Raw genomic sequence first — 14,858 nt, 5'->3', positions numbered from 1 at the left:
AATATTCTTTCCCTTAATTTAGTCACTGTTTGAAAAAAAAATAGTTACATTTAAAAATCATAACCAGCAAGTTAAATGAATGTAGCACCCTCCCAATAGAATCCTGAACAGCTGCTAAAAAGGAAAGGGAAGTTACTTAATACATTCTTGGAGCACTAAAGTTAATATATCTATTGATACATGAATTTACATAAACTATTAAGCTCATACTGAAAAACTTGCAAGATAGTCCCAGAAACTGTCAAAAGTACTTCTTGCTTGGACCTTTCTAGCTAGCAGGAAGCTCCTGATCCATTTGGTACATAAACTTCAATGCTAGGAATAACTGACTCAATTTTTTGAGAAACTATTCCATACATAATTTACATGGCAGACAGAGATATAAATGATGGAAATTTGATGCTGTCCTAGAATTAACTTTCAAAACAAATTATGGAAAAAGTAATTCTGGATTTAAATTAAAATAAAATAAAYAAACTGTTTCAACAGTAATGAAGATGGAAGTTTGGGGGGAAAGGACATCTTTGAAAGTTTTGTCTGGTAAGGGAAGAGATACAACAATAATGCAGAGGGTAAGACGACCCATATCTCTCCACAGAAAGATATCCCATTACTTTGCTAGCAAAAGATATCCTAAATTTTTGTAGAAATTTTAATTTGTGGATTGGAGTTTTCTCAAGAGATAGTTTTGTGGTACAGTATTAAAAAAAATGAAAAAACGCAGAGATGAATCTTCCCTACCTTCACAGAAGATATATCCTTCTACTAAACAGGGAAATAATTACTAACTTGTGGTCCTCTCATTCTCCTAACTTCTCTTAAACATTCTGAACACATCTGAAACCTACACCTAAAGGATGTTTTACAGTGGAACAACAACTGAATTCATTGCTACATTATCCATCAATTCTTCTCTATTTTAACCACATTATTAGCTGCTTTGTGGTAATGGCATTAGATTATTTGAATTTAAGACTTCAGACAACAACTCAACAGCATCTTTAAGGACGAATTAATGTAAACAGAGGAATTGTTTCCTCCCTCCTAATAATGAATCTTAATGTTAATATTGTTAGCTATTATGTCATCTACTTCATCTATTTCAAGAGCTCTGAGTTTACCCTTCTCCATAGAAAATGCCAAATGCTGGATCTCAGCTGCAGTCCAGGTATTCTCTCCAAATACTGCAGTATAGTTGGTTACTTTTTTGCCCATTTCTAGCTTCAGTTGAAAGTAATGGGTTCTATTTATATAAGCCTTATTAATATCTAAGCATTAAAAGTATCTAAGGTTCATCTCTTACACGTAAGTTTCACGTGGGCTTTTTCTTTCTTTTGATTTAAGTAACATGTGAAAACTATGTGTATACATATAAAGGTACAGCAACAACATTATATACATGTTGAGGAAAACCACACTGTAAATGAATCATTATCCTGAAAAGGTTTGATCTACCCTTCTACTGAGATTTTCACCAGACTTCCATTTACTTTACTGCAAGGTCCTTTTTTTTAAAATAAACAATGACAGAAAATAAAAATCAAAATAAACAGYATTATTCCAGAAGAGACACACTAAAGACAAAAATATTAAAAATATTTTAGCCAGATCCTGAGTGGTTATCTACTCTGAAGAACAGGATCACTCCTAAACTATTAGCACGTACTGCCAGGCAACCAGTCGTGTTATACGAACATAGCTGTACTGATTTGTGGCAAGGGCTATTATGCAGAAAATGAAAACAGTTACTGCTTTCACCTTCATTCTTAAACACATTCACTAGTCTGGAGAATACACAGATCACTATATTTATGGTCTAATAAAAGAAAGCGTGGCAAAATTCAAATGACTCTTTGCATGACTGGTACCAATTTAGCCTTACTGAGAAGTGAGAAGTATTGCTCACTACCASGCCTGAGGATTCCTTTTCCTGAAGATACTGAGATATTCACTTGATTGAATCTGGGGAAAATAACCCACAGAGTCTTTGGCTCTGTGGGCATGTGCCTACTTAAACATTTCTTTAAGACTTCAGTAAACACAATATGGCTTACTTTTAGCATGGTAGTGTAGCAGCTAAGCGCACCAGATATTGTTTATATGCATTTTCCTCAGGAAGGCTGTTTCATATTTCTCAGTGACAAAAGATGGGAAGTCCTTCCCCAATTTACTACTTCTGTTTTACTTACGCTTCTGCTAACAACAGTTTGTAGCTGGAAGGGGACAGAACATCCTCTATTCCTGTTATGCTGCGTCTAGTCCTTGCTCTTGTCTTGTCAAACAGATGGATGAAGACAGACCTGATTTTATGATGACAACCTGTTTTTTTTTTTTTGTTTGTTTTGTTTTTTTTGTTTTTTTTTAATCTATATGCCTCATCTAAAATAGTTTCAGCTACCCTAAAAATCTTCTGGTTGTTGTAGTGGGATATTACACAATATTTGAATTCATGACCATCAAGGATTACATTGTTCTACTATTTAATCACCGCACTCAAGTTTTCATTTGCTAGCTTGCCTACCTTGGCTTTGGTGGACACTTAAGTAGTACTCAACAGATTGAAGCATGCTTCTAAGTGATGTCTAATTTGCCTCAGAAAATGAAAACAGTTGTGCAAAGAGAACACAGCATTTCAAGTAGATACAGACTCATGAAAGGATCTCAACATATGAAAAGAATAAYATTTTCTTCAAACTATGTTAAGTTTCAGGAAAATACTTTCCAATATCCTTTCGGGGTTTATTAAATGCTTGTTTATTAAAACGAATGCCTCAATTTGTTTAAAAGCTTCAGTGCTATCATGCAGACTTTAGAAGCAATGCAATTAGCAACAGTCATGTTACCCTTTTTCTGGGTGTACTGCAATAGATCTTGGCTGGTCCAAGCCCTGGGATATAATTACGTATCGGAATGAGCCGTTGAGCCGGGCAACTTCAATTAAGTTGAAGCCATGGTCTGTCCAATATATGTTACCTAGGAAAAATACCACAAAGTTATTGGAAAAAGAAAGAAAAAAGAAAAGAAAAGAAAACGCTACCTGGAAAGTGTTTATATCTTAAGGGTGTAAGTTAGACCAGAAAGCAATCGATGTATTTTAAATTATACATATCTTGTATCTGCAATTTCTAGTCCTATTTTGGCTTCTGCTTTAAAGTATATATCTATATTTGTGGTTCGTCAAAGTTGCAACCATCCGTCTAAGAAAGAAAGTGTCCAAGACATTTAAACATTTTTTTGTTGTTGTTGGTAGTAAATTTACAAAAAATAGTGTGGATATTCTTAAAGAAAAGTATCTAGACATTTGGAATATTAGAAATTAGAGCTGAAAGCAAACAAAACTATTTAGCCTAGTGCTGGAAATCAAAGATTGTACTGTCACAAAACATGGTAATTTCTGAAAAAGATAATGACCTACCTGCTATCCAATCCACTGCAATGCCTTCAACTCTTCCCAAACCATTGGTAACAATATCTTCTTTCCATGTTTGGTCACGTTTAGATCTGCTAATTTTGTTGAAGCCCATGTCCGTCCAATAGATTGTATCATTTCCTATGAAATACATGGCAAGGATTTTTTGATTCAGTTACTTTGGTCCAAGTGTCTACATCAACAACTGTAAAAACTGCCGATTAAGACTGTATTAATATACTACAGAACTAACAGAAGGATAGTATCAAGAGTACCATTTTCAATTCTTTATTTTTTTCCTCTTTTAGTTTAAAAATAATCAATTTAGAGTATTAGGTTTTCTCCTGACTGGTTTATAGACAACAGATGGAATTTGCTACCTCTATTTAAAATAAGACAATATCACCATTACATTATCCAATGCGACAGATGACAACTTGTTTCTTTTATTAGTCACTATTTGAAAAAGATTTAGAGCTCTGAAAAAGGTACAGTGTAAAGCTACCTATACAATCATTTTCTTTGGCAATCATTATAAATTTTGGCACTACAGAAAGCAAACCAGTACAAAAAAAAGTGTGAAATTTAAGAGTGATATAATGATACAAGCTTAAAAAATGTGCACCCTTCACAATTCATCTTTTCTTTTACATGTTCTGACAAGGTTTCACTAAGAGTCTTGCTTAGTGCTTTAAGGCATTTCCAGCCATCTTCCTTGCCCTCTGCTGCAGGCAATTATCCCTTAAGGAAGAGTAGAGAGAAGAGTGTGAGAGAAGTAACACTAGTAAAGAGATGGGTCAAACAAGGTGATGCCATTTTTAAGGCAAAATTCTCTTCATTTCCCTTGTTTGCTCAGAGCTCTGACAACGCAGCCACGCTGCCATCCACAGCRACATTCTGGTTTCCAAGTGGAAACCGGGGACAGACCTCTAGAATGAGCTATTTTCTCCGGGAAAGATGGTAGCTGATGGAAATAGATAATATCTGTTCCTTCTTTATTTTTTCATACTGTAAGTATCTGCTACTAATTTCATAAACTTGTGTATGAAATAACGAAAGAAAAAGCAAAATTAACACAGATAATGGTCAATTCCAAAACAGTATAGTATGTTTAACAACCCTGGTCAAACCACCTCTTTCAAAATAGTTTTTGGTAAATGATATTTGGAAATAACATACCATCGTATGGCAAATGACAAATTCTGACTTCACATATCCACAACAAATAGATAGAAAATTGCATACTGGAGCCATGTATTTTTCTAATTATTCCAAATAAGTATGAAAACTACACAGTTCTTAATACTAACTGCACATATGTTCAACACTAAGGTATTAGTATGTGCGATTCTGTACACATATACCAAATGCTCTTCAGTGGAATGTAAGATACACAGAATTATATAGAAGTGCCTTTTATGAAGTCTAACCCCATCTGAAAGTATGTTGTTAATAATAAAAAGGCATGTTTGTATTAGGTTTACCAACTGGACAAAATATTCTACTAGAGAAATTTACGTATTTTCTATTCTAGTTTAATTCACCTTTATAAAAATAAACTAATTTGTATTCACATTACGACCATTTTACAGGAAGCCACATGAGTATCAACCCACCTGACAGAAGTACAGCTAAGAAACTCAGTTATGAGAAGACAGAGATCTTTGTGGTTTCATGTTGATGGGTATAACTCAACTGACTTTACTGCAAAGACCCAAATAACTATTTTTTAAAATAATATTTTTCAGTAATYCAAAAATGCAAACAATTGAATTATGTGGATGGGTGACCAGATAACTACATGCTAAAGAGATAATTTCATTAAAAATACCATTAAAATTGTATTTCTATTTAAAATATATCATTATTCATAGCAACCACTGAAGGAATTTCTAAAACACTCATTTACTTTCTATAAAATGCAGTATTTTGTGAAATCTTAAGTTTCTTTTATTAAAGACAAGATGTATGTCTGTTATTTTTCCTTAATACACAATATGCCTGACCTGAATATAAACAGGTAGAAAGTAACTAATAGTTACATAAACAGGCCAAAAGGAGGCTGAAGACAGAAAACCATAGACATGTATAGACACAAAACCAAAACTATAAAAATAGTTCACTATAGTAAAAGAAAACACTTTTAAAGACATTTTAAGTTGGGGGAAATGTGATTTCAAAATCAGTAAGAGTTCATTTTTATTTAGTTGGTAGTATTCCAGTAAAATGAGCAGAATTTCTAAGCAGAAAGCACTTGTTTTAGAAAAGTAAATTATGCCAGTCATTTTGGAACTGGAACTAATCAAGGAAACTCAAGTCATATTTACTGTGTCAGAGGAAATACCTCTAGCATAAAAAGAACAATTGTCAAAAGAATAGTTAATGCATCTTCACATTAAAAATGGAATTAAATACCTTATGCTACACAAACTATACCGACACATTAACTGGAGCAAAAGAACAGAATATAAAAACTTGTGAGACTTAATTTCAGAAAGAAGTTTCTAATTTTCAGAAATTTTACTCCCATAGGTTCTCAAAAATTGAGAACATCAAAGAAAGCATCAAAGCTCAGAAAAGATGGGCTGAGCAAAACCTTTCCTTACACACTCAAAGTACAGAAATCTTTTTCTATATTGATATATGTGGATCAAAAGTTGTTTACTCAGTATTTGTATCTTGGAGCAATATATGTACAATGTATTGTACCTGTAATAGAGGTGAGCTGATTAATATTTAGTTGAGGTATTCCTCCCTGTTTTAAAACCAGATTTTACACTGTACATGGTATTTGATTCAGGAATGGGATATATAAATCCAAAACTGAAAYCAGACCACTTCTATTCCCTCCAAAACTGCATGTTTATCTAAGAAAAATCTTCTCTTTTTTTTCCCCCTAATTCATGAATAAAATGGAAACTGGCAACTGAAGTTCATGTTAACTTGTGCAATACAGGCACATCCCATGAACTGTCGAAGATACATTCCTGAAAAATACAGAAGTTAGTAACACAAAAAACAGTGAAGCAGTTAAATTAACAGAGGGGCATATATGTAGGGCCTTTAGAAATGCAAAAATATTAAATATAAAGGCAAAGTATGCATGGTGTGGAAGATGGGAGAAGCATTGCAGGAATCATTAGAATGTTCACCTGAAGGAGAGACAAGTTAATTAAGATGTATCACTGTCCTGGGAGGTCTCAGGCAATTCACCTGTGAGCTCAAATGCTGATGATAATTGTTTTGGTGCAAGGTTATTGCTATATCTTTCTGGAAGTTACACTTTCATTGTTCACACTGTCTTYCTCAAGATAAATCAAATCAAGGACAAAGGGTGGAAAAACAAGGTAATGATCAGAATGCTCAGATTCACAGATGAAAGYTGCTGAGATCCTCCCAAACAGTGATCTGTCCCGAACAGCCAGCCTCTCTTCCAGGTGATGATCATGCTCTTGCCTCTACATTCTTCACATCATATATACTTGTCCTTGAGTATTTGAACTGTGTTCATTTCTGAACACAGAAGTTCATGCATCTCCATGCTACAATAAATCATACAGGAAAACCTGCTTCATTATCTCTCCGTCTCATCCATGAAATGGACAATGATTAGCAGAGCAGGACACTAGACAATGGGCAATGTAACTGTGAAACAGCAGATTGAGAAGCAACAGATAAAGGGATATTCCTCCATCATTTTTCCTGTAGGGGCCAAAAGCTTCAAAGAAACTGTCTATCATGATCTTGTCAAATCTAGCTCTCTGGACAAACTCAGTTTATTATGATTGATAGCAGTAGCATCATCATACATTCCCTCTACAACCCTTTTATCTGATAAGTGACTGATTAGCTTTGGGTTTCTCAAGATAATAAACAACTGCTGCACACTGAGTCCTTCACAGTGCTGTTTCCCTTTTCTTCCTTTAAGACTTTTTCAGCCATGAAGATGCATGTAATTTCTTTAAATTCCACCTCATGATCTACCAGCTCCTAGCTTCAAATGTACTCTGACTGCTTGTTCCTTCTCTTCGCTATTGGCTGCACCTTCAAACTTATTTCAAGTTTAACAGACAAGATATTTATTCAACAGAGAATGGGAAGAACCAAGTAACTGAAGCCAGAAGAAATGGGTATAAAAGACATTTCAAGTATATTCCCAATCTGGCAATGTATTCTCAAAACTCTACTAAACAATACTTCATTGATACCATCTTTATGGTCCTTTCAACGACAAGTAATAAATCTGGCAATGTATTCTCAAAACTCTACTAAACAATATTTCATTGATACCATCTTTATGGTCCTTTCAGTGACAAGTAAAAGTAATAAATCTGCCTAATAGTCCATGAAAAATTAACAGGATTAAAAACTGACCATTGTTCCAAGAAATCTAGGAATTAGTGCTTTAGAAAAAACAGCTGAGAAGCTCAGAGACCAAACAAAAAGTCTCTTTCTAATAACATACTTAGAAAGAGATGAAAAAGTCTGATCAGTATTGGAAGTGGAAATTCATAAAGCACCTGCTTCTAGAAAGTATCACTAAAAGCGATGAGCAGGATGAGTATGTAGTCCATGAAGAATAAATATTCTATTCAAATATTTCAATTTTGCAACTGACAGTACTTTTCGTCCTTTCTTCCACGTCACTTTCCTAATGTACAGTTCTTCAAAATAGACATACCATCTCAGACATGTCATACTGTTAAAATTATTGGTATACAACTTTCATTAGCTTTATATGAATTATATATAACTGTATTTTACATATATATCACTAACATAAATGTTAGCAGCACTTGATTAATTAATAAAGAATAAATTGTTTTAAAATAAACATTTTCCAAGACTGCATACATTATTTATATACAATTCTCTTGTTGTCAGGGATTTATCATTCTAGAAGAATGACCAGCTATTCATTTGTACCAGGCATTCATTTGCATTTTACAAAATATCAGAAACAAATACAATTCACAAGTACTTTCAATCTAACACAGTCAAATCTCTAGTACACTGTACACTAGTACACTGAAATTAAACCTAAGTAAACACATGTAAACATGCTCTTATTGTGTAACTATGTGTCTCACTTGCCTTGCTGAATTAAATTTTCATTAAACATAATGATAACATACATTCGAGATTTTGATATAATTGTTCAAAGATGATCAAAGGCAAAGATTCTTTTTCTGAAGTACTGATAAAGGCTTTTATTTACAGCAATGCCAAGCTTTTCATTCACTATTTGCTAAACATTTATTTCAGAGGGTTTTTTTTTTTTTGATTTGTAGGTCCTTAATATAAACAAAAGTGAGAGACAGTGCAGAGAGCAGACAGTGCTGTAAACAGTGCTGTCACCGTGCTGTACAGTATGACTGTATCACTAAATTAACTTTACTAAACAATAAAGATCCCTGTGGGTTTCAAATATAGCTAGTACTACAAAATTTGTCGAGTTTCAGATTGCATTTGGACACAGATGGTGTGATCCAAACGACATCGCTCGCTTAGTTTATGAGACAGCAGTTTTTATGGGCTCCTTTCGGCTAATAATCGAAATACTCTGTGTCCCAACAGAACATAACATTCTCAGTGGGATTCGACCACTGAAGACGTATGCTATGCAGAACATTGCTAATGGGAACTCGCATAAAGCAACTGCCTTTAATTTGTTACAGAGTCTGTCCAACTTGCAAAAGTGAACACTGCAAGCCTAATAAGACACTGCATAGGCCTGGGTCAGTGCTGTCTCAGTCAGGCAGTACTTTAATATAATAATGGTATAAACCTATTTTATTTTCCAAAATATTGAAAGTTATTTGTAATCAACAGAATGGAAATGAAAATTCCATTCAGCATCTGGTCTCTGAAGTCAGCTCTCGTTTCAGACAAAAAGATGACCCACACTCGATTTGAAGCCTTCAATGCCTATTTAAAGATTGCTGGCATCTGAAGTGAAAAGAATACCTGGACATGGCAGTTACCATGAAATGGAAAACATCAATAACTTCATGCAGCTTCTAAAAGCATTTTGCTGAGTGCTGGGCTTTAAAACAACGGCCTCCCACTGACTCCTACAGTTCTCAGGCAGCTTATCAGCAAACACCGATGAATTCCAGTTAATGTATTTTGCCAATAAAATCCTGTTACTCAAGATTTGACATAGAGTCTACTAGTTCCCCTTTTGCTAGGCCTTACCAGCTTAGTCTGTAAAAGTTTACAATGCTTATTTTAACTAAAGGAGTAAAAATTATTGTTCTTTCACCTGCCAAAACCTGTACATACAAAGCAGACACAAAGGCCTGGAGGCAGAATGACAGCATGTGTAAGAGGGACAAGAAATTGTGACAAACGTGTAGAAAAATATGTGATAACGGCTCTGGGTTCCCAGCTCTCACTACATGCAGTAAAACTCAGTGAAGGATTGGAAAGACCCCACTCTTATCCGAGGTAAAATCTTGCAGATCTTTTCCTTTAATCCCTTTCTGAAATCAACTATTGCAGAAGTGAAAGGGGCTCAACAATAACATTGCATTCTGGCAAAACTATCAAAAACTCTCACTGTTATTGCATCTTTATGGAGACTCTTCAGAGCAATGAAAATGTTCACGTAACTACTCCACACTGTCGTACAAGCAACTCCTTTAAAGAGGCAGAAATGTTACTACTATTTAGGCAATATGTACCCTCCAAATTGGCAGGAGGTGGGACAGATTCTCCCAATCAACATGATCGCTTTCCTGGAGACACAGTTCTACCCATCAATTTGAAGAATATGGTTTTGCAAATAACCATATTGTTCTCACTTCTTCAATAGACTGTCCTTCATATCTCAAAGAGCCTCTAAGTAATTGTCCATCATTCACATTCTCCTCCAATTAGACCAACTRTGAGCACAGAATCTCTCCCAATATGTGAAATAATTATTGCAACAAATGCAAACCAGGTACTAAGGTAAAAAAGTACGGTTAGCTTCCTGAACCAACGTCGAAAGGAAAACACAATGAGCATTTCTCTAACATATGAAGAAGCCATCTTTGGCAGTGGGGCAGAATCAATTCCAAAGTCTTTAGCAATATAGAAACAAAAGAGATTAGGATCACACTTAGGTTTATAAACATATGTCTTAAATAAACATGCAACCTCCGCTTCCCATCAATCTCTTAAGAAAATTCAAAAGTCAAAACTATCCTTTTATTGCTTTAATGAGAATTCAGAAATATCAGTATCTCAAAGGAGAAGAAAAGTGGCTTTATATTGCTGTTCTAGTCCCTTTCACATCTGCAAAAAATACTAATGTAACTCTGAGCTATCAAATGACACATGCTAATGTATTTTAGACACTTTCTGTACCTAACCATTCATGAGAGCAGAATAGAATTAGGAAACATTTCGTATTTAAGAATGAANNAAAAAAAAAACCAAAAAAAGAAACAATATAAAAAGTGGAGACGATTTCAGATTGCACCTCGTTGCTTTCTGAATTGCATTTTATGAACAATGGTTTTAGAAACGAATTCAGAAAATTCAAGGTAAAATACCAAAATGAGAAAGATAATTGGGTTTTAAGCTGAAATGCAACAGAAGGCTCTACTTCAACTTATTATGATACAGCATCCCCTTGTGATTTCACTGCTATAGAAGATTTATGTTAATGTTCAGCAATACATTTGTCACTGTCAATTGTACCCACGTTTTCTGCCCTGTAACTGAATTTATTTTTTCTTCAGCTCCCATTTTTCCAAAAAGCCAAAAACACTAGCATATGTATCTTTTTATTCCAAAGTATTAATCTGATATTGATTAGTGAAGTCTGAATACAGCTCTCCAAAATAAAAGGTGGTATATCCCCAGAAAACTCAATTACATTATCTTGGTACTGTCAGTAAAGAACTTGCAGAGCTACCACTTCTCTATTATATTGTATTTTCCACAGAGAGGTGAAATAAGCTGTATCACAGACCTTCTCATCTTAGGTATTTGTATAAACATATTAACTTTTAAATGAACTTTATAACTGACCTAATTACTGTATAACAAAAGCTCTGAACATTAGCTACCTCTGTCTCAAAAGCAAAATATACACCTAGGAAGGCACTATGAAATGTTAAGTGAACTTGTAAGTTTGCTAGGCAGAATAGGCGTAAACGAGTATCAGTGAAAAAAGCTGGCAGGACTGAGAGCACAGTAATATGTTTCATTTCTCACCTGTTTTAAAAAGAACTTCAGCAATATTTACATGACAGAATCAAACAGAACAAGCAGAACAAGGTCTGTTTTAAATATGATGACATATACTAACATATACTTAAGTAAAAAACTCACGATCTCTCAATGCTGAATTCCCAGCGAGAATTTATTTCAAAATGACAAATGGAGTGTGACAAAATATCTGTATTTTAGGAGACTAATGTCTATTCTTCTATAATGTAGACCACCTAAAATGCTATTTCTAAACTCCTATTTTGTAAACTCACTGGGAACAAAAGCTCAGAGTAAAATCAGTTGAGAAGGAAAGAATGGTCAAACATTAAATGTGCTAAAATACAGAGGGCAAAACGCAGAGGGATGTTTTCAGGTTACTACTCAGCCACAGATTTCTTACTATCTGTAAACAAATCATAAATTCCCAATAGTTTTGAAGCTATTCAGATACCTCCCAGTATCAGTGGAAGATGCATTCAACTAGTTTTTAGGACCTGATACTGACTTCTTTTCAGCTTCTTTCATGTGTATGCAAAGCAGAAAATCCTTAATTCTATAGGAAAATTTTCAGGCTATCTAAACCAAAAATTGTCTCATATTTATACACTRCACTAGAAATGTATGTAGGGTACCTAAGATAGAAATGCATGTTCTTCAGACCATTACAACATATGCTTCTGAGAGGAAGATACAGCTATAGAGCTGCATTGTACAGTTGGTTCATTGAAGTTGCTGAGCTTTACTAGACAAGAAGACTATTCCTGTCACTTCTTCAACCCACCTGCTAGGTACAATCTACGTAACCAAGAACATTCAGAGGAAAAATGTCATGAAAGGAACAATCTATTTTCAATGAAAAAGGAATAATGAAGCCTACTTTTCTATAGATCTGTGACCATTTTCTCTGAAAGCTCCAATTTCCTACTCATGTTCCCAGTGATATGTCCACTGAAAAACAGCCAGCAGATGTTGCTGCTAGTATGATTTATATAGATATAATAAATGTTACTGTTTTACATATATATAATAAATGTTTTTCTGTTTAYTATAAGTAATATAATTCCATATTAAACCAAGATGTTCTACCGTTGCGTTAACGTAATTTTAACATTTAATCTATAATACTACACATTTTCAAAAGAAGTCTGTACTACCTCAGTCTGATATAAAGTTACAACCTATTTTTGATTTGAATGCCATTTCATTTGATTTCAATCACAGTAGAGTCAGACCTTAAACTTACTCACAAAAGCCCCTCCATATTTTTTAAGACTTGGTTTACACCAGACCAGCACTACAAGCACTAACCATGCAGAAAGAAATCTATTTTGTTTCTATTCCTTAACACTTTAAAGGAAGTAGATTATGAAAAAACTCTGTCCCTACAAGTATATCTTATAGAACTGTAACAGGTTTATGAAATAAATTTGCAAAATACATTCATGGTAGTATCTTTTAAACTTAGCTTATAGTATTTTTTGGAAGTTCCCACCTCAATAGGAAACAGTTGTTGATTGTATTTCTTAATTAAACAGCCTAAATTCAAAGTATCTATTTTACGGTATCTTTCATCAATAGCTTGAATTTAACACTGTAAAACACAATCATCTTCCACTGGCTTTATAGGCAGTTGTAGTTACTCAGAAGTTTTGAAAATTGTTTTTTTGTTTAATTTCTTTTATTAAATTTTACTATATATATAGTAGACTATGCATAATATTTACCTGCATGGAAATCTATGCCCACAGCAAATGAAGCTCCAGATATAGGCATTAAAGAATCCATTTTATCATTTGGATCAAGAGGAATTCCTCTAATTCCTTCGTGAACAGAATACATAAGAAATGATTCAATACCTAAGGGAAAATCAGACAGTTAATGAGAGCAAAATGGAATATTTCCTGATTAACATGAACAGAAAAATTAAGAAGCACTGGATATTGTTTTCCAGCATTTCCATTTCCATTTTTCAGCATTTCCATTTCCATTTTCCATTTCCATTGTTTTCCTGGTTTGCAACTTTCCAGGATAACACTCTGAACTGCATGATGCAGCAGTTCCATGTCGGGATAAATAATAGCAAATTTACACAACTATAAGGCACAGTAAGACGATGCTTGACTTCCATTGTTCTGTATTACCAAAGGAAAAAGTAAGACTTTGTATGCAAGCCATGGTTTTTCTTTTCTTTTTCTTTTCTTTTCTTCTTCTTTTTTTTTTTCCTCTGCTTAAATAGACCTTACTGTATATTCAGGGCTGCATAATAAGAGAATATACCCAACCTTTCAGATATTTAGGATAAGGTATGTGGCCTTGAAACATACATGTATATTTCAATGGGTCAGACAGTCTGGTTTTTTTGCCTACATTAAAAAAAAATAATGAAAAATGTTCCTTAGAGTTTTCTACAAATTTGTGGAAGCTATGCAGAACTACAAGAGATTAAAAGCTAAATTGAAATTCCATCTTAACCACAACAGACATTTCTCTGCTCCTGCTGCAATCAAGCATAGTATGTAACATTACTTAAGTTAAAATGAATAAATACAGATTCTCTATTCATTTCTTTCAGCATTCCTATAAATCTGAAGTTAGCTAAAGTAAAAATTGAAAAGTATTATACCTTTGCATGCCATACGGTTTTTTTGAAGGTTGTAGCCCACTGTACAAACACAAGTTCTAGTGGTTTCTGATGTTGGCAAACAAAGTTGGGAACATCCACCATTGTTTAATTGACAGGAATTACTACCTATAACATGACAAGGAAGAAGAGACAAGAGCAAACAAAATTGGAACAGTGTAATTCTTACTAAAACATGCTAGTATCAATACATACAATAATTTATCATAAGGTAATCTCAGTACATCAGTTATTATATCTGCTAAGCACAGAGAAGGTTTCTGAACTAGGAGAAATTTAGGAGTGAAAAACTTAGCAACTGTATAATGGGAAAACATGGTGCAATTTCAGTTGCAAAAGAAAACTGTAAAATCTCTGCTAGTCCTTGCAGAGCGCTGGACAATCCAAATTTGTTTCAGGAGAGTTAGCAGACCAAAATAGCAAAAACCATCACTTCCGAGGGAAATACAACATTATGTTCCACAGATAAACTATAACACAGGAAAATATTTCTAATTCAATCTAATAGCAAGTTTACTGCAGGCAAAATGCTGTAGATTTTAGCTGATGTTTTGCTAGTGCAGTTAATCAACTATCGTCACTACTCTCACATGCAATAAACCT

At 34.0% G+C, this 14,858-nt stretch overlaps 1 protein-coding gene across 1 annotated transcript in view; it reads right to left on the bottom strand.

Annotated features, from left to right (window-relative positions):
* LRP1B (LDL receptor related protein 1B) overlaps positions 1-14,858 on the bottom strand; it is a 236,065-nt gene that overhangs the window by 174,071 nt on the left and 47,136 nt on the right. The window contains exons 15-18 of the mRNA XM_085320958.1: positions 14,238-14,363; positions 13,339-13,470; positions 3,416-3,550; positions 2,844-2,973 (exon numbers count right to left, since the gene is read on the bottom strand). Of these exons, the coding sequence (XP_085177084.1) occupies positions 2,844-2,973; positions 3,416-3,550; positions 13,339-13,470; positions 14,238-14,363 (523 nt within the window). The remainder of the gene's footprint in view (positions 1-2,843; positions 2,974-3,415; positions 3,551-13,338; positions 13,471-14,237; positions 14,364-14,858) is intronic.

The sequence above is a fragment of the Rhea americana genome, unplaced genomic scaffold (assembly GCF_003343005.1).
Source record: "Rhea americana isolate MKP2758 unplaced genomic scaffold, rheAme1 scaffold_67, whole genome shotgun sequence".
NCBI classification, from domain to species: Eukaryota; Metazoa; Chordata; class Aves; order Rheiformes; family Rheidae; genus Rhea; species Rhea americana.
This window is presented reverse-complemented; position numbering and strand designations above follow the sequence as displayed.